General features: G+C 45.6%; 1 protein-coding gene across 3 annotated transcripts in view; it reads left to right on the top strand.

The window, feature by feature from the left end:
- Positions 1 to 20,703, top strand: part of PHC3 (polyhomeotic homolog 3) — a 627,291-nt gene that overhangs the window by 337,926 nt on the left and 268,662 nt on the right. For all 3 annotated transcript variants that reach the window (XM_078666127.1, XM_078666126.1, XM_078666128.1), the window contains one exon: positions 5,352 to 5,511. In XM_078666127.1, the coding sequence (XP_078522253.1) occupies positions 5,352 to 5,511 (160 nt within the window). The remainder of the gene's footprint in view (positions 1 to 5,351; positions 5,512 to 20,703) is intronic.

Raw genomic sequence — 20,703 nt, 5'->3', positions numbered from 1 at the left:
TGTGATGGTAAAACAGCTGGCTTAACACGCCCTCTAGAGTCTTAGCCTTAGACTGCTCGTATCCATGCTACTAGGATAGCTGGTCTATAAGGTTGACTTACAACCAATCATCAATAAGGGTTGTTTGGACTGATATATAGTGATCACTAGAATAGTGAGCACTGCACATCAGGCCAACTTCTCACAGCCACACTACTCCACATGCTTGAAGTCTCTATCATATAAAAAAGTTAAATACCTTTGATAATGCCTTGTCTGGTAGAGACTCTACCTGCAGATTCCTCGCTGGTTCAAAACCTCAGTATGGCTCTGTGCTTATGGTGTGGAAAATAGTCACAAAACTGAGGTCAGGGTGCTGGGGTAGGCACCGTGCATGTCACTTCTGCATTGGCGACGCAGACTATGCCACCTACTAGCACGCAAGGGGACTTCTCAGAAAAAGTTTCTGGATCCAATCTGACACCTGGGGGATATTCTGCGGTAAGGAATCTACGGCTAGGCAGAGTCTCTACGAAATAAGATAAGACAGATAGATTTTATTGTTCACAGTTATTTGAATCCATCACAAAAAACGAGAGGACATAATATGATTTATTGAGTTCCATCCAGCATACTGTTTATATATTAAGCAGCTCATAAGCCTTTAACGTCCAAATCTAATATAAAATAGAAAGGAAAATTGGCCTTTTATCAAAGGGCTGTTCCAATGGCGAGAGGGGTCTAGTAATCTTTTAGGGCTAGAAGCTAATGGTAGCCCCCTCTGGCATTTGGGAACAGAAGCCCTGATGTTAGTTAGCGGCTACAAATGGGAAAGTTCTCCAGTAGCTGCATATTCATAAGCCCTTTTGCACCCATGCTGAAGACATTTCCTGTGGCATTATCACCTCATAACGCTGGTCAATGCAAGGAGTGCCCTATAAAATCAGATTGACTGAACCAAAGTGGCTCTTGACATCATCCCTGTCGGCTATGCTGGTGAGCACTCCCTACATAGCCGGGCCCAGGCAATCCTGAGGGGCCAATTGGCGCATTAGGCAGAACAGACTTATTTGGCAGTACAAACCTGGCCAATTCCTAGGTTGTCAACCAGTATAATAAAGCTAGAAAGTGTGGAGAAAGCAGCAGACTGCAGACCAAGCACACGTTTATTTATCTTTCCAGTCTCAGGCTTAGTCTCATTTGGACAGCCGGGGTCTGTTGTACTAAAAGAGCAGTATACCCTATAGAGCCATGATCGACCAGGGTCTATCATACTGAAAAGCACATTGAACCCTATTAGAGCCGTGGTCAGATAAAGTACCAGATGCAAAGTAATACTACTAGATGGTTTAAGGACACTTCAAGTCCAGGATTGGCAAGGGCTTAGTGTAGCCTGTACTTTATTAGGATCTTGTGAAGAGCAAAAGTGGGAAAGCCAACACCAGGCCAGGCAGATATGAGAGGTTAATAGGTACATTGTGCAAAGCAATTGTCATGATCTTCAGCGGCCCAGACAAGTTCAATATTGTTCTCCAGGGTAATTGTTCTAGAATTGGAATAACCAGTAAATAAAATGCAAGGAGCGACCATCTTGTGCAACGCAAGATTGTTAGGCTTCAGTGCCCCAAAGGAATCTTCTTTGGCCAGCAAGGGTCTTATATGCTGAAGGAACCTGTAGAGAAAGCAGGGTCAGCATACATATTGGAATTGGTAAAGTGCTAAGTGCAATAACATCTGAAGGGCATTGCTACGGCGGAACCGGTAACTAAAGTGCAGAATATAGTTTGATTAAGGTAAAGTGCAATGCAATGGCATGAGACAGGTCAATTTTGGCTGCACTCTAATAGTCTGATTCTTTTAAGGTGAGGGGCAGACAGTCGAAGACTGGCCCGACTGGAGCAGCCAGAGCTATCGCAGCCTCACTGATTTGACATAAATGGGGCGACTTCGAGGAGATGGTGGGCATAGAAATTCCCCATTTTAGGGGTCCTCAGGATGGGAATTCAGCAGCTTTAGTGCTACTCTTAAGAAATTTCACACATTTGACTGCTAGCTGCCCATCCACACCACTCAGACACGCTGCAATAGTTGTGTTGCATTGTGTTATAACTTATGTCCATGTTGCGGAACAACGGTTTCAGCTAATGACATCAGATAAGGCATTACCAAAGTTAAGTAACTTGTTCTCCGCACCTAAAGTGCATGTCTCCACCCAGGTGGCAAACTTTTGAGTGGAAGGACCAGAAGTGTGGAGTACTTGACAGATGTACAGCTACCTTTTGTTATAAGTAAAGTAAGTATTGAAGATTTCCAGCTTATTCCATTGCCATTCAATGTATGCATCCCCCTAAACAGTTCCAATAGTTAATTTATCACATTGTTATTATATGCACTATCAAATTTATTGAAAAAAAATATTAAGTTAACAGTGAGGACTAGCCTTTCAATTACTTTGTCTATGCATATTTTCTAGGTTAAGTATAATCTTCGTTGCACTTTTTCACCAGCATTTACTTTCACAAGTTTCCTTGTGAATATAGGAGAGCTGCATGCACAAAATCATACTAGGCTAGTAGATTTTTATCTTCTCATTCCTTTCAGTTGGGCAATTCTTCTTCCCAGTCCTGATATTTGCCTTCCTATTTGTACAGGAAGAATGTCTTAAATTGTGCTGTGGACTTTGAGTTCAAGGCACAAGTAGGTTGCAGATATACATCACCACTGACCCATTTGGTTCTCTAAGAGCTGCAAATATGCTGTGTTCTGAAACTTCCCCAGCCACCTCCATTCAGGCTGACTCTGCATCTGTCGGCATTCTAGGTTCTTCTTAAGCAGATTGCGAGTAACCCTGGGCGAAGCACTACGCTACGCTCGCGTAGTTCGCAAAGTTTGCGCAACTTCGCACTACGCGAGCTGCACGTAGCACAGTGCGAACATGCGTAGCGCTGCGTAGCGTAGTGCAGCGGTCATTTTTTGCTTGTTCGCGGTCCTCAACGTCATGTTCGCGAGCAAGCAAAATGACATCCCGGCGAGACTCTCAATGTGTGGAGGTCAGGTTTGTCATTGCGAGTGGTCGTGCATGCTCGCGACCGCTCGTCATGAGAAACTACCAGTTCGCGTTGAGAAAGCTGCCGCTCGAGTAAAAATCTACTCGAGCAGCAGAAAACTACAGCTCGCACTGTGCAAGATGCCGTTTTCAATGATTGCACAGTGCCGGATGCTTGTTCGCACTGTGCAATCATTGAAAATGCATCTTGCACAGTGCGAACATGCTACTCCGCAGTTCGCGTAGTGCTACGTGAAGTTCGCGTAGTGCTACGTGAAGTTCGCGTAGTGCGAAGTGCACTTCGCGTAGCGCTACTACGCGAACTACGCCCAGGATTAATTGCGAGACTCCTCATTTTATGAGCGAGAGATCTGATCCAACTGCTGAAAAGGGGTGTAGATATATTACTTTCACTACAATGTTTACTCAGTGTTAAACATCTATAAAAAGCTTCCCTTCTCTTTCATTCTCAGTTTTTGAGGACCAAATATTTTTACCACTCAGAAGGTTTCTTTATGCTAATTACTTGTGTTGCATTTCTCTTAACTTTCTCTGTTTTCAGCATGATGTCCTTCGGTTGTGCACAATACCTTCTGTGAAATTAACTAGTCCTCTTTTAAGTCCAAATCTGCTCTCTGAAGAATCGGTGTTCTATGTCTTCTGTAACTGCTTGTTAGATTTGAGCTTTCTCTACCTTTTCTTTACACAAGAGTTGAGTGACACCTGCCTTTCCCAAGTGATGCTTGTTGCATGTTTTTAAGAGTATAATATCAGTACTATATATTAAACCATCACAACTATCTAGAGATATGCACTAGTCAACTCCATAGAAAGAATTAGGAGTGGGTAGACCATGGAATGACTACGAACGTGCGAGTTAGTTGATTTATATCAACTTCAATCTGACCTGTTCCCGCCCTGGAATTTGTTACAATTTCTCTCCAGCAAAGAGGGAAATGAGAGCCCCCGTTAATGTGTCACATGATATTCCCAGCAGTAGGCCTGGAAACATGTACCTGGCGCATCTCAAGGCATACTACTGGAAATGTTCGAGAATGTTCAACTAGTGAATCCGCACCCGTTCACGTGTGTGGAATACAGTTGCAGGTTTACTACTTTTTTTCACAAATCTAGCCATGAGGTATTTTTTTACTGAGGCTTCACCCATGGCAGATTTTAACAAAAATTGTGCACTCTTAACTTGAGTGTAAGTGGTATGGGCTAACAGCATTTGTAATGGAATAGCCGCTAAATGCAAGGCCTCAGACTAACCAATAAACTGAGTTCAGTCATCCTTGAGGGGATTGTAACACTACCATAGCAATGAATACATGGTGTGTATTCATTCTGTAGCCATTTTCCCATGCACATGTTGCCAGGTTTTTCCATGGCAAATCTAAATTTAGAAAGCAAATTTAAAATATGGTTTCCCACATATCTTATAATCATGTTTTTGGGGGTAGACTCATGCTAATGAGTACCTACGCTTTTCATGAAGTCCAGGATTGTCTTTGTTGAGGTTTGTCTGTATGAATTTGGTATTTCTAAAGAAACCTTTCTTTCCATTTAAAGTTAATTGATATAGGTGAGTTATTTAATTGCTGAAGAGATAGTTTACCTAAAATTGTTAAAGCCCAGTCTACCGAACTCACTTCTTTCATTAGGAATATCTAGTTTCAGGGCATCTGCAACGGTGCGTCCTCGACTTTGATACATATAATGACCAGACAGTAATGTGAAAATTCTTATGTAAGGACTGGTCAAAGTGATAGTAACGCTACTCTGCAAAATCTTGTTTCTTTTTCTTGCACCCATTTCATCATTCCTTGAGATTTATTTCAGTGCCATGTACTTAATCAGGAAGGTGGAATGAAACAAGGATCTAATCCGTACAAGGGTTTAAAACAGGGTGACTGATTGGTATTTTATTATGAACCCAAAGGTTATGATTAGTGACGTTAGGAAACAGTGTTGTGTCCCAAACTAGTGGTGAAATAAATTTAGTGTCAACTTATTGCTTTTTTTAGAACTTTAGTTAGTTGTCTAATGGTGGGCAAATACCATTCAGAAATTACTGTTAATTGGCAACAGAACTCGTGGACATTTAAGGTATTTCTAGTTTCTTACGTTTTCCCAAATGGAGAGAATAAAGTTGAACATACATTTAGAAGATTTACATTCCTTTCCACCAAAATGTTGTATCTAGGTCTTTGAAAATAAGCGGACAATACAAGTACTTTAAGTTTGATGGTTGTAAACATGATTTTTTTTTTACACCATGCTTTGTGTTCATTTTCTGTTTGTTTTCGTTTATTTGTCACTAAAGGTAAACACATCTTCACTTCTTGTTAAAGAACCTGAGAAAGTAAGGCTTTTGTCAGAAGAGCAAATAACGAGTATCACTCCTATGGAGTCAGAGCTGCAGGAGAGTGCTAAACATCCAGAAATCTCAACAGACACTGACATGGAAGACACAGTTGCAGATGGTAGGTAGATTTCACGAGTGGGATCAAATACTTTTATTACCCCTACCTCTGTTGTGATATTTTGGCTATATATTTAGTTACTCTCTAGCGTTTCTATCACAACGTGGGTTTCTAAAAAATGGATTGGTGTTTGGGGAGAGTATAAGATTTTAAATAAATATTCAAAATAGGGGTTGACCGATTTCTGTTCCTATTTTAAACCAAATCTATGTGCTGTATCAACTGTACTTTAGTGTTTTCTCTATAGAATCAGCCACATTCATAACAGCGAAAATAGTTTTTGGGGGTCAGTCCCAGTAGGAACATGCAAGCATTCAATTTTTAGATGTGCCACCTTTACATACCAGGTACCCCTGCTTATGGGCTACTTACTTATGGGGTGACTTACTTAAGATACTTAATATTTGATAGTAGGGTTTCCCTGCTGTCAGTAGGTTGATATTGAACTTTCTACATGCACCTTTAAAGATTGCAGGACTTAGGCTACACATGTAGGCCTGAAGCCATGTTTTTCTTGGCAGCCTAGTGAATGGTCCTATAGATGCTGCAGTCCACATGTGACATGTCAGTGGTGTATTTCTTAAAGCATTCACTATGGTCTTACTAGAAAGTTAAATATCCCAATTGGGGACTAGCCAATTGTACTATGTTATAGGAAATTCGGCAAGAGGGGTGATGTGTCTGGCTTCTGCGCTGGCTGAAGGGTTTTTGTAAAGGTTGAAGTTTTTTTTGTCCAAGTCCATATAATTAGTTGAAGGAAACAGCAGCCCCTGGTTAAGTTGAGAAAGAGGGGCCACCGTTGCTCCATTCACGGAATTGTCTTGTAAACGCGGAAGTCTTGACATATTTCCTGTGGCTCACATCGACCTTCATGTTAATTATTTCCTTCATACACATCGGCTAAAAACTGAATCGCTATCAGAAACATCATTTGGCTACTAACACTTTGAAGATTCACAATACAGAAATAAATGGATTTGTTACATTGGAATATTTAATGACCAGCAGGGTCGGAATTATCACTGGTACTAAGGTTTTGAATTCCTTGTTGGATTTGTACAGCCCTGAAGAATTCGAGGGTTAACACCCTAACGACGAAACACATGTTGACTGGACTTTGTGTTGTTTTCTTGAATAAAGACAAAGAAAATATATCAAGAGATAATAGTTGCCTCCATCTACTTAGCTACAGTTGATGAACTTTCATTCGAAACGGAAGCGTGTGCATAGGAATTGACACTATTGACTTCAGACCCTTGGGTCCCAACATTGAGGGTTTTAGGGATTTTTCCTGTGTTAATTAACACCCCCATATTGATAGTACCATGTTATAGGTGACAGAGCACCCCCGTGTGTGGGGTTAATAAACCAGCAGCATCAGTCTGCAAAAAATTAGGACTGCCCACGCAAAAATCGGCACTTTCTCACAGGATCCTAGAACAGGAGGTCAGTGTACAAAGAAAAAATTTGAATTATTATTTGCACTTTCATTTAAGTGTGAGTTCATAGTCTAATGTTTAAAATCATAATCTAAAATATGGTGGGTTTATTTATCAAAAACAAAATGTATGTGCCAAATCACGATCACACAGCCCAAAACATATCTTTTTTTTTTTATTTGAGAAACACCAAGCAAATATTATAAATTGACTTTTTTTGTTTGTTCAAAGACATCTTTAGCTGTTTCCATAGCTTATGCTGTAACCACAAAAAAGTAACACCAAAAAAAGAGTATGCAGAGAGGGGCTATGTGTCAGTCCCTTTATTGCTTAGACATTTTACAAAAGCCCTTGTTTTGGTTCACCAGTAGTCATGCTATCCACCTTATGAGTTCTTCCATTGCAATGCCTAAACTGTGAAGTGGTTATTGTTAGCATGTATGTTTCCTACCCTTTGCAGTAGAAGAAACCACTCCTGCACAGTCTACCCACAGTGCTGTGTTGTTGATCCACATAAGATGTAAAAGGACTTAGCTGACTGGAGATATGTACGTTCTCCAGTCTGCGCCTTACACCCTAGCTGCTGGCAAATTGTATCACTCTAACCTCACCAATTGCTATGTGCAATTACTTATATAGAGAATCCTCCTGCAATTGTAGTTTCATAGGATAACATTGCCCTTATTTTTGGTCCACAGCTGTTTCTGTGATGTTCTTGCAAAAGACTGACCTAACTAGTTGTGACCTGTTATTTGCTTTCCTTCTTACCCTTGTACTATCTTCTACACTCTGAACACCATCTTCAATGTCCTTAGTGAAGCTCTGATATGCCTGTGCTTTCTTTAACTCTTTCACCCAAGCTACAGGCAGGCAATGCACGCCTTGCTCATCTGTTAGGATGACACCTGGAAATCAATTGTGTGTGGATACTTATTTGGAAAACCTCCAGAAATTATAGTTTCTCTGCTTTCAAATGCCTGTACTTATGCACACACGGGCCTTTGTATTTTGTTGCTGAAGGTCCTCCCCCACCCACATGTTGTTCCCCTTTCCTGAATCCACTCTTCTACTCTTGGCCTTTCTCCCACAGGCTGAACAATATCGTCTAGCATGTTAGCTAGTGAAGAAGCACGCCTGTATTTACAATCCCTGCCTTTTACCTCAGCCACTGAAAAACAGAGATCTTCTTACTTTGCAGGTCAGCATGCTCATTGCTGTTTGTGTGATCTGATGTATTTGGAAAATCCTCCGGAAAGAATGTGGCTGTATTTTGGGTCCACAAGTTTCTGTGTGTTGTCTGATCCAAGGCTCTCCTCTGCCTTCCAGTAATTATCTCTCAATTGCTCTTTCTCATCCCACCCTCAACCCTTGACTACTCCCACAATTTGGGTGCTATCTTCTCCATCATCTGTGAAAGGAGGGAGGCTCCTGTGATTCAATGCTTTGCCTTTTACCGAGCCACTTGCAGAGCAGTCCTCTCCCAACTCATCAAGTCAGCAGGCCCAAGGTCATTTAGGTATGATGACTTATTTGGAAAATACACTAGAAATTGTAGTTCTCTTTCAAAGAATCTCCATTCATAATCATAAGCACTGAATACCCTACCAAATACAAGAACTTTGATCACTGTTAAAAATCTAAATATACACTTTTCTCTAAAAAAGCATATTGTTCCCTTTTTTAAAACATCCCGACAGCCTATTGATGGCTATACTTGACTGTTTTTATTTAAAATAAAATGTCGACCAGCCTCATTTTAAAAAGTAACTAAATAAATAATAAAAAAAATCTCTTTCCCAAACTTTTTTTTTTTTTTAAGAAAAAGGAGAGTAAACAAGGGGCAACTACATTGAACATCATTGCTCTTTTAGAGAGAATATACCACCAGTATCTCATTGTTCCCTCAGTGACAGTTGCTTAAGTTTTTTTTCTGGCTCCTGGCAGCAGGAACCTGGAGCACTGAGCTTGGCCTTTTCATTTTTGAGGAAAAATCTTTCCAAACTTCCAAGTAAAACATATAATTCAATGTCACAAGTATTTCTGTTTCCAGGCAGAATTTTTTTTTGGGTAGAAAATGCTTGAAAGCAAGGACTAAGATTTTCCCACCTGATAAGACACCTGCTCCTCCTTGAGAGCTTGAGTTGGTTCTTTTGAAACGAAAGGCTCTTTCTTTCAAACCTTTTCGTAGCTCCTCCTTGCAGCAAACTTCATGGAAGGATACTTTCTAAGTGGCAATCACATCTGCACACAGAGTTATTAAAATTCAGGTCATATGTTCTCATGAGCCCTACACAATCTACCATATGGACAAGGTGTGGATGATTCATAATGGGGCATGTACGGCATCTGCTTGGTGTTGCACATGGCTTGGTGATGGCTTTGTGGTCTGTTCACTAATGAATACTGCCTGGCAGCTGTCAAGCAGTGGTGCTTTTGTCACCCCAATGTTACACCTGGCTCTTGGAGTCTGACTGCTGATCAATGCTGGTGCGCAGTCCTGATAGTTTGATTGGTGATAGTACATTGGACTCTCAACTTTTTTGAGAGCATTCCTTCTACACTCTTCCTAAAAGGGGATTTATCGTGACTCAATGCCATCTGATTCTCAATGACCCTGGCCCCTGATGTGGGGGTGATAAAGCCCCCTTACCAGATTTAGTTGGCTCCTAATCAGTGCCTGTGGCCACAAGTAACTCTGTGGATGACTGGCTCCGAGGAGCCTGGGCCGCTGCCTGGACTAAATATTGCAGGTTAAGAGATTGTGCTTCAAAAATAATGTAAATTCAATGGCAGTCAACAAAACACTTTAGGTGGATGGCCTCCAAAATATCAGAGTCAGCTGCACTGAGGTTCCCTTGGTAGTGCTAGTCCTAGGAATCGCAGAACTGTAGAAACAGGAGGGGGTGAGGCACTTGGACTACCACGCAGAGGATGCTGAGAACTGATTTAGATGAAAAAAAGTGGGGAGAAGATGTAACCTAACGGCTAGGGTGGTCGACCTCAAAGCTGGGGAACCTGGTTTGAGTCTCTGCAGGGACGCTCCACATCCTGTGATTCTGGGAAGATCACTTAATCTCCCTGTGCCTAACAAAATGAATGTGTCCGTCTGTAATGCAACTGGTGCTCATGTTAAGGTCTCTGATATATTCGGGTCAGGTTTGCGCTATATAAAACTCAGAGAAAAAAAATTAAGTGTGGCTCGCCTGCCCCATCGCATGACTGGCCAGATATACATTTTAAGTTTAGAACTGTTTGAGGACTGGTTGTCCATGTTGGTTGTGTTAAAGGTTTAAACTTCTTTACTAAGGAATGTGCACAAAGGAGCATGTGCTAGTGCTGTCTCCTGTCCCTCTCTAGCCTATTGTAAAAAAAACTGCTGAACACAGAAACTACATTCTTCATATAATGTGGCAGGTGTGCATGCTTTGTTTTCAGAACTCACAAGTAGTAATATTCCTTGATTTCACTCGGGTGGTTCTGCAGCAGCGATGATATTTCACCAAGGTTAGCCAGAGACTTTGTGATCCACAGTTAAAATATTTGCTTCTGATGGGTACTTAAAACTGCATATTCTTCACCTTTAGAATATTCCCCAGGTTCAAGACTGGATTCAGACGTTTTTACAGCAGAGCTCCAGCGTGCTTCCAGTAGCTCTGAATCAACGCCATTCCACCCCAAAAGTGATGGAGCGGAGCCTCATAGAGGCACCACCCCTACTCGCTGAAATCTGATAGAGACATCTAGCTGCATATTGCTTGCCTTTGAATTTCCCAGGCATCAAACTGGATCCAGAAGATTTTTCTTAAAGCAATACCCTTGCACGCCAGAAAGGTGGCGTCCTTTGGTTCCGTCTGACGTTGTTGTCATTGTCTCCGCCGTTGTGACATCAGTGTCACCTATATAGTTACCACCTCAGCACACTGACATCAGTCTTTTCTTTCCTCTCTAGTTATTGCAGATCTATGAAGAGAACTACCTTCTGTAACTTTTCGGCAGGCTTTTTTTTAAAACTTTTTGCCGATGATTTTTTTAGTGTGTCTGGATTCAAGCTGTGTGACGCCTGTCACTGCACCATGTCGGTAACAGATCCACACCTGGTGTGCCTTTGGTGCCTGGAGCGTGACCATGATTCAAAGTTGTGCTTTGACTGCCGGGCCATGGCTCTGAAAGCTTTGAGGGAGCAGTCCCTAAAGCTACTTGCAGCCTGGCACTCTGCACTGCGTTGTTTGCTCCGGAAGTCTTGTTCTCGTTCCTGGTCGGGAGGAAGGTCTGGGCACAGCTCCGGGAGCCCTAAGTCTTCGTCCTCCCTTCGTCTTCGAGTCGGTCAGGTAAGAAGCATAAAAAACACACAAGAAGTCGAAATATGCTTCAACTTCTCCTTGTCAGTCAGCTGATACGACGACGGAGCCTCGGCATTCTAGGCCTCGTTCAGCTGAATCTGTGCCTGGGTCGGCTCCACACTTCCCCGCCTTTCCGAGAGCTGGAGCGAACCCAGCTAACTCAAAGAATATTATAACACCATGTACCTCATATTTGGGTTGCCTGACCCTCCCGGTGCTCCTTCGGGCCCCGGAGGCTCAGAGGGACTCCATCTGGTTCTGCTCCATCAGCTTTGACATCGAGGACCCAGGCACCACCAGTCCCATTCTCACCCCCATGAAGTGGATCTGCACCTCCTGTGGCTGATTCCGGCGCAGACGGAACCCTTTGGTCCTAGTACAGTTTGTCAGCCTTATTCTGAAGGGATAGGAATGGAGGAAGATTGTGAGGGGCCGCTGGACCCTTTACAAGACCAGCCAGAGATTGAATTGGACTGGTACGAGAAGTTGGGTGATTCCAGTGATCTGGACACCTCTCCAGATTCTGGTTTGCTTTCTCCCCCCACTGTGGCTATGGAGGAGGGAGCTTCATACGCTATGGTGGTGCCTAAGGCAGCTGCGGTCTTGGACCCTGGCTCCCTTCTGTGGCCGTCAACACGAACATCTTGATGGAGGTCCCACAGCCTGGTGTCACCTCCTTAGAATCCCTCCTGCCTTTCAACGAGGCCTTGACTGATGTCCTACTGGCAACCTGGTCCAAGTCCCGCACAGAAGATCCTGGGAATAGGCCAGTCGCCTGCCGCCATCACCCTGCACCGGGCATCCCAAATTTCCTCACCAACCACCCTACCCCCACGAGCATGGTAGTCCAAGATTCTACATCTCGGGTTGCCTTTCCTTCTGCACCCCCGGACATGGAATCCAAGAGGCTGGAGAGTTGGGGCATGAGCATTTTTTCTTGCATCGACCCTGAATTGCTGTCGGCGAACACTGCATGTCTATTGGATTGTTACTCCCGCTCCTTGTTGGAAACAGTTGCGCAAGGGCTACCAGAGGCCCCAGAGGTAGCCCAGGCCATCCACTCCCAAGCAGTATCAGACGGGAGAGATGCGACAAAGTTAGCAGTTGGTTGTGGGCTTGACATGACCGGCTCGCTAGGCAGAGTGTTGTTATCGACAGCTATGCCTGACTGAGAATTGTCTGGGGATGTCCAGGCTTCCCTAATAGAGATGCCCTTTGACGTCACCCATCTCTTCTGAGATAGAGTAGACATGGCCCTAGAGTGCTTTAAGGACTCATGCGCTACTACCAAATCCTTGGGCCTCTCAGTGGCTTCACATCCCCCATCTGCTTATCGGCCCTTTTCATGGCTATGGAAGGGGCTTTCAGCCACACCAGCCATAGCCCAGCCACAAGGAAGCGCAAGTCAGCAACCTCTGCGCAGCCGTGGGCACAGCTCGTTCTGAACACCAGGGGTCGGGCATCCAGAGGTCAGGTCAGTCCACCACCTAGCTGCCCCCTTAACCTCCACACCCTCCTAGTCAGGCCCTACAAGATCATGGGCTGCCAGTTGGTGGAAGGATCAGCCACCACCTCCACCATTAGCAGAACATCAGATGGGACAGATATCCCGAAGGGGCTACACCCTCCCCTTCGAGACTGCCCCTCCCTCCATGCCTCCAGCGTACGACTGGCAGATGGAGAATCACCTGGCTTTGGTTCAGGAGGAAGTCCTGACTCTCTTGGCCAAGGGAGCCATAGAGGGGAGCCATAGAAAGTGTGCTGACACTAGAAGTAGGCTGTTGTTGCTATTCCTGCTACTTTCTGGTCCCATTGAAGGAGAAGAGCCTGCGCCCTATCCTAGATCTGCAAGCCCTCAACTTCTTCCCCAAAAAGGAAAAGTTCAAGATGCTCACTCTTGCTCAGGTCTTGTCTGCCCTGGAACTAAGAGCCTGGATGGTAGCATTGGGCTTGCAGGATGCTTATTTTCACATTCCCGTCTTGCCTGCCCATCGGCGCTACCTGCGTTTAACGGTAGGCCACAAGCACTTTCAGTTCACCGTGCTCCTCTTTGGCCATACATGTGCCTCTTGGGTATTCACCAATGTGATGGCGGTGATCACAGCTCATCTGCGCAGATAAGGGGTGCCAGTCTTCCCCTATCTCGGTGACTGGCTGTTGAAGGCGACATTTGCCCCTGGCTGTAGTCTCCCACCTCGAGACTACAGAAAACCTTCTGCACTCGCTTGGGTTCTCTATCAACCTGCTGGTCACATCTGACTCCCTCTCAGAGGTGCCTTTTCATTGGAGCTGTTCTGGATATGGTCCAGTTTCAGGCCTATCCTCCCGAACGGCGAGTCCAGGATATTCAGGCTATGATACCGATTTTTCAGCCTCTATCCTGGATTTTGGTGAGAATGACTCTGAGGCTGCTGGGCCTCAAGGTCTGCATCCTGCTTGTGGCACATGCCAGATATGCGGGCTCTGCAGTGGGACTTGAAGTTCCAGTGGGTGCAACATCAGGGGAATCTCCCCGACATGGTCCAGATCTTAGAGAGAACTGCACAGGGTCTGCAGTAGTGGCTGACAGAGCAGGACTGGGGCAGAGGCAGACTTCTCTCACTTCCCCAACCAGACCACACAGTAGTGACAGATGGGGCAGACATGTGGGAGAGGAGGAGATCAGACGTCTCTGGTGGAATCCAGACTCCACATCAACTTGTTGGAGCTCCGAGTGATTTGCTTGGCATTGAAAGCCTTTCTTCATTCAATCAAGGGAAAGCTGCTTCAACTGTTCACTTGCAACACCACCGCCATGTGGTACTGCAACAAACAGGGCGGGTGGGGTCATAGACCCTTTGTCAAGAGGCTCTGCATTTCTGAATGTGACTGGAACAGCAGGACATTTTCCTGGTGAATCAACACCTGGCACGTTTTCTGAATGCAAGGGCAGACAAACTCAGCCATTGATGCCTAGTTAATCACAAATGGCATCTCCATCCGGAGGTGGCGCATGGTCTCTTTCAGCAGTGGGGAGAGTCGTGTTTAGATTTGTTCGCCTCTGCCGAGAATGCGCACTGCAAGCAGTTTTGCACTGTGGAGTTTCCAAGGCAGCATCCTCTCTGCAACGCTTTTCGTCTCAAGTGGAGCTCAACCCTTCTGTACTCCTTTTCGCCAATACCACTCTTGTCCAGAGTGCTCAAGAAAATCAGGAATGATTGGCCCAAGTCATTCTTGGGGCTCCGGACTGGGCACCAAGAGTCTGGTATCCTGAGTTTCTACAGATGAGCATTGATCCTCTAATCAGGTTGCCCCTTCTGGAGGATAGTCTGTCGCAGCAGCAGGAAGAATCCTCCACCCAATCCAGTCAACTCTACACCTTCTTGCGTGGAGATTGAGTGGCAGTAGTTGACAGCATTCGTCCTTCCTCCCGAAGTCTGTAAAGTTTTTTGGGCAGCCAGGCGTCTCTCTACCAAGACTGTGTATGCCTACCAGTGGCACAAATTTGCAAAATATTGTATAGAAAGATCTATTGATTCTCTTTCTGCTTCCCTCTCAAGTCCTTCTCTTTATTTTGACCCTTGTCTAACAGGGCTCTAACCTAGGCACTCTCAAAGGATACCTTTCGGCCCTGTCTGCCTTCCAGAGGTTGCCAGACCAACCATCTTTATTTAAACCACCTATTATAAATAGAGGTCCGTTCCCTTTCAGGGTAGTTGATCAGAAATACACCAATGTCAGTGCACTTCATGAATATGCTCTCCTGACGTGGAAAGCCGTGAAAAGTAAGTGTGACAATGTGGCACCTATATAGGTGATGCGGACATCACAGTGGCGGAGACGACACTGATAACATAATTTTAAGCCGTACTACGCCACCTACCGGCGTGCAAGGGTATTGCTCGAAGAAAAATCTCCAAGATCCAGTCTGACGCCTGAGAGATTCAAAGATAAGGAATGTGCGGCTAGATCATGTCTCCACCAGATAAGGTGCTACTGAAAGTATGTAACTTGTTCATCAGTTCCTTTCTTTACACGCCTTTGAATGCCGATCCAAACTGCCACTTCATTTGTTGAAAAATTCATTCCACAAATCTATTCCAGTGTGCAAGCTAACAATGTCCCCACTGAAGAATACAGTGTTAAACCGTACCTAAAATGACAGAAACAGAAATTCTAAGTCATACAAAGAATCACTAACGGACAGATGAGAAAAGGTAGGTGTGCGGCCGCTCCTTACCCACGAGTGTGAGACTAGAGGGTGGTGCCCCCTCATTATGTCCAGGGCATACAGATAAACCTATATCAGGGCAGCAACTATAACAGAGTAGGTTTAATTCTTGTATTCCTTAGCATGATGCATGAGACAAATTTGTATTAGGCTGGGATACTAACCAAATGTAACCCTAACAAAGGCCGAAAGCAAGCATTGGCAGAGTACGGCCAAAACATGTTGGCAAGATAGAGGTGGATGGATGAGACATTGTAGTTCACCCTACATCCACGGTTAATAATTATTTAACCATACACAGGGTACCAAACCATTAAAGATTGTTTTAACATTAATATCTGCATCCCTGTTACACCAGCATCATTTATCTGAACTCCTGATTAGTAGTTGTGTCTGACAGGGTACCATGGCATAGATATATCATCGATAAAGAAGCATGCCGTGATATTTAGTGGGTGGGGTCAGCTATCCCGATCTTTCTATTAGGTTACCAAAATTGGTTACCTTTCAGATTGACCCTTGCACTTCTGGTGCTTCACGTACAAAGAATATGCCTTTCATGCACCAGCAGGCATTCCAGGACCATGAAACATAACAGTATATCGTTGAAAACCAAAGTCATGGTCATCACATACGTTTCACTCCCTCTCCACGTCGAGGACACAGTTTGTTCCTCCTCTCAAATGTATTCCTGCGACGGAACGTCTTTGTGGCTGAGGCTGTCTCGTAAGTCCAAATCAAAATTTAAGAAGAAGCATAAAACGTTGAGTGGGAATCAACCTCATCCTCCAGCTGCCTGACCAAAGGAAAGTCTAGCTGATGTCATGATGGCAACTGATTTCATTCTCATTTCCTAATTGCGGAGGCGATTCCTTAACTTGTCCCATTGTGCCTCAAATGTCTTGAGCTATTGGCAATGGTGCAGCAGGTCAAGGCATTTAAGAAGGCAATGTTGCATATTTTGCCACTCTTTCGGCTCCCTCTGGTGAGCTTTTGGCCCCACGGATCCACAAGGACCTCCAGTCCGCGTAGTACTGGCAATTTCATCCTTGACACAGTCTGTGCCCATTGAACCCTCCTGGGCTTCTGCATAGACTACATTACCAACCTCCATTCTGGCTCCAACATCTGGCCCGTTCCTTCTCCACTGATGCCAATCCTGATATTGCTGGAGGTCCAACCTAATACTGATGTATGACCTCAAACAGAAGCCGCTTTAAGCCCAATGTAGGTCATGCTTTGACTCCACTCCAGGACACCCGGTTCCTATAAGCTGTGATTCAGACAAAACACTTCCATGAGGCCTTCCTCGGAGGCTTCATAACCTTTTGGCTAGATTCTGATCACCAGTATAAAGATAATGCTGATGATGGGGATGATTTGCCCATACTATGATATCTGTAATGACTTGCAGAAGGCCAACAGGCTGAAACCTCCCATGACAGGATTAAATCGTCTTTTGGACCCCCAATTGAGGTGAATCTTTCATTTTCTGAGCTGAATAGACATGCAGTTGAAGTCCTGGACCTACAGCTGCTTCCAATTGGATTCAACCCAAATATCCTTGCTTCCATTTAATGAAGCTCTGAATGACACCATTGTGGGTTACTTGGGCAAAGCTGTGCTCTTACCCCCCAGTGAACAGGCATGTGGCTAAGCACCCCAGAAGGATGCCAGTGGACCAAGACTTTCTTAGGCTGCACTATTTTCCTGAGAGTTCGGTGATCCAAGCTTCCACCAGCAAAGCTAGCCCTGAATTGTCCCCCGCCATCCCTTCAGATAGGGATTTGAAAATGATTCAGGTGTTCAGGAAATGGTTATTGTCTTCCACCAACTTGAAGTTGAAGTCAGTCAGTGCGGTCTTCCTCAGGCTGTTATATGCACGCTCTTCTGGACATGGCCTGCGAGATTTTGCTGTCGGTATTGGAGGGGTTTCGGGCCTCTTTGGCTAAAACCATCCAAGATGGCCAGGATGTAGCTAAATATGTCATTATGCCTATCCCAGATACTAATGTCTGCTTGGGGTTTTTGGTGGTCATTATTGTGGTACTTTGAAGCCTTCCATGGGTGCAATCCACCGGCGTTTTAGGGGACATCTAGGTGCCTCCAATGGATGTGCTTTTTGATGAGTCTCACTTTGGTGAAAAAAGGCAGTTTCTTCCCTTGAATGCTTTCAAGAAAACAGAGCCACAGTGTGTTCCTTGGCCATTCAACCCCTGCCTGACAGTTTCCTTAGGAGCACTGACCCTTCTTAAGCTACTGCAGAGGACTTGCATATAAACTCTGCCAGGCCCTGCAACTACTGAAGCAGTCAACCCAGTCCTTTTTTATGTCCTGGGGCAGAGATCAAGCAGACATTGTGTACGTCATCTACCCTGTGGTATCAGGACTGCATCCAGGCTACTTTAGTTTGTCCTTAGCTGTTCATATCAATGTGTCAAAGGGAGGATCCACGATGACAGGCCACTAGATACAACAGAAGGGTCCTCAAGATCATCCAGCAGGGCTATGCCCTTCGATTCCTTTCCGACCTTCCTCAACTTCCTCCCACATCGGAGCTGCTTTCAGAGGAACACCGATCCATTTTGATGCAAGAGGTGCAGGCTGTTATAGCCAAAGGGGCCTTTGAAAAGGTATTAGCTTTGGAAGTAGAGACAGGTTGTTACTCCTGCTATTTCCTCATGCGAAAGAGGGGTGGAGGCCTTCACCGTATTTTAATTCTTTGCCCTCTGAATGCCTCATTGTGAAAGGACAAACTCAAAGTGCTCGCACTGCCCCAAGTTCTATTTGCCCTTGGTCAAGGCAACTAAGTCGTTGCCTTGGACCTGCAGGAGGCGTACTTTCATGTGTCCGCCCTACAGTCCCACTGATGTTACCAAAGGGGGTGGTAATGGACGGAGCATCAGAACCAATCAAACACTCACACCCAGTCAAAAGATCTGGGTTTAATCCATCACCGTTTTTGGCCACCATAAGTGTGGCAGGGTATGCTCAGACGTGAGTCCCTTGCTCACTTTGCCACTGGATTCAAGCAAGCCGGGCTGAAGAAGGCTGGAATGCCAGAAACCGGTCCTCGGAAGCTTGTTTCCGGTCCAGGGAAGACATGGCTTGGCAGTTCGGGCTGGACTGTTCCCATGAGGCACAGGGTCAGACTGATTTGCATATAGTCATGTCTGAACTGGGGTGGCAGAGTGGGCTAAAGAACGGTGATGGATTAAACCCAGATCTTTTGACTGGGTGTGAGTGTTTCATTGATTCAGATGCTCCGTCCATCACCACCCCCTTTTGTACCGCTTTTGGCCGCCATAAGTGTGGCAGGGTATGCTCAGACGTGAGTCCCTTGTTCACTTTGCCACTGGATTCAAGCAAGCCTGGCTGAAGACGGCTGGAATGCCAGAAACCGGTCCTCGGAAGCTTGTTCCCGGTCAAGGGAAGGCATGGCTTGGCAGTTCGGGCTGGACTGTTCCCATGAGGCACAGGGTCAGATTGATTTGCATATAGCCATGTCTGAACTGGGGTGGCAGAGTGGGCTAAAGAACGGTGATCGATTAAACCCAGATCTTTTGACTGGGTGTGAGTGTTTGATTGATTCAGATGCTCCGTCCATCACCACCCCCTTTTGTACCTCTTTTGGCCGCCATAAGTGTGGCAGGGTATGCTCAGACGTGAGTCCCTTGCTCACTTTGCCACTGGATTCAAGCAAGCCGGGCTGAAGACGGCTGGAATGCCAGAAACCGGTCCTCGGAAGCTTGTTTCCGGTCCAGGGAAGACATGGCTTGGCAGTTCGGGCTGGACTGTTCCCATGAGGCACAGGGTCAGATTGATTTGCATATAGTCATGTCTGAACTGGGGTGGCAGAGTGGACTAAAGAACGGTGATGGATTAAACCCAGATCTTTTGACTGGGTGTGAGTGTTTCATTGATTCAGATGCTCCGTCCATCACCACTCCCTTTTGTACCGCTTTTGGCTGCCATAAGTGTGGCAGGGTATGCTCAGACGTGAGTCCCTTGTTCACTTTGCCACTGGATTCAAGCAAGCCTGGCTGAAGACGGCTGGAATGCCAGAAACCGGTCCTCGGAAGCTTGTTTCCGGTCAAGGGAAGGCATGGCTTGGCAGTTCGGGCTGGACTGTTCCCATGAGGCACAGGGTCAGATTGATTTGCATATAGCCATGTCTGAACTGGGGTGGCAGAGTGGGCTAAAGAACGGTGATGGATTAAACCCAGATCTTTTGACTGGGTGTGAGTGTTTGATTGATTCAGATGCTCCGTCCATCACCACCCCCTTTTGTACCTATTTTGGCCGTCATAAGTGTGGCAGGGTATGCTCAGACATGAGTCCCTTGCTCACTTTGCCACTGGATTCAAGCAAGCCAGGCTGAAGACAGCTGGAGTGCCAGAAACCGGTCCTCGGAAGCTTGTTTCCGGTCCAGGGAAGACATGGCTTGGCAGTTCGGGCTGGACTGTTCCCATGAGGCACAGGGTCAGACTGATTTGCATATAGCCATGTCTGAACTGGGGTGGCAGAGTGGGCTAGTGAACGGTGATGGATTAAACCCAGATCTTTTGACTGGGTGCGAGTGTTTGATTGATTCAGATGCTCCATCCATCACCACCCGCTTTTGGCTGCCATAAGTGTGGCAGGGTATGCTCAGACGTGAGTCCCTTGCTCACTTTGCCACTGGATTCAAGCAAGCCGGGCTGAAGACGGCTGGAATGCCAGAAACCGGTCCTCGGAAGCTTGTTTCCGGTCCAGGGAGGACATGGCTTGGCAGTTCGGACTGGACTGTTCCCATGAGGCACAGGGTCAGACTGATTTGCATATAGCCATGTCTGAACTGGGGTGGCAGAGTGGGCTAAAGAACGGTGATGGATTAAACCCAGATCTTTTGACTGGGTGTGAGTGTTTGATTGATTCAGATGCTCCGTCCATCACCACCCCCTTTTGTACCGCTTTTGGCCGCCATAAGTGTGGCAGGGTATGCTCAGACGTGAGTCCCTTGCTCACTTTGCCACTGGATTCAAGCAAGCCGGGCTGAAGACGGCTGGAATGCCAGAAAACGGTCCTCGGAAGCTTGTTTCCGGTCCAGGGAAGACATGGCTTGGCAGTTCGGGCTGGACTGTTCCCATGAGGCACAGGGTCAGACTGATTTGCATATAGCCATGTCTGAACTGGGGTGGCAGAGTGGGCTAAAGTACGGTGA

Source organism: Lissotriton helveticus, chromosome 11 (genome assembly GCF_964261635.1).
Source record: "Lissotriton helveticus chromosome 11, aLisHel1.1, whole genome shotgun sequence".
Taxonomy (NCBI): domain Eukaryota; kingdom Metazoa; phylum Chordata; class Amphibia; order Caudata; family Salamandridae; genus Lissotriton; species Lissotriton helveticus.
The sequence above is the reverse complement of the archived record's forward strand: the minus strand, read 5'-3'. Positions and strand labels throughout refer to the sequence as shown.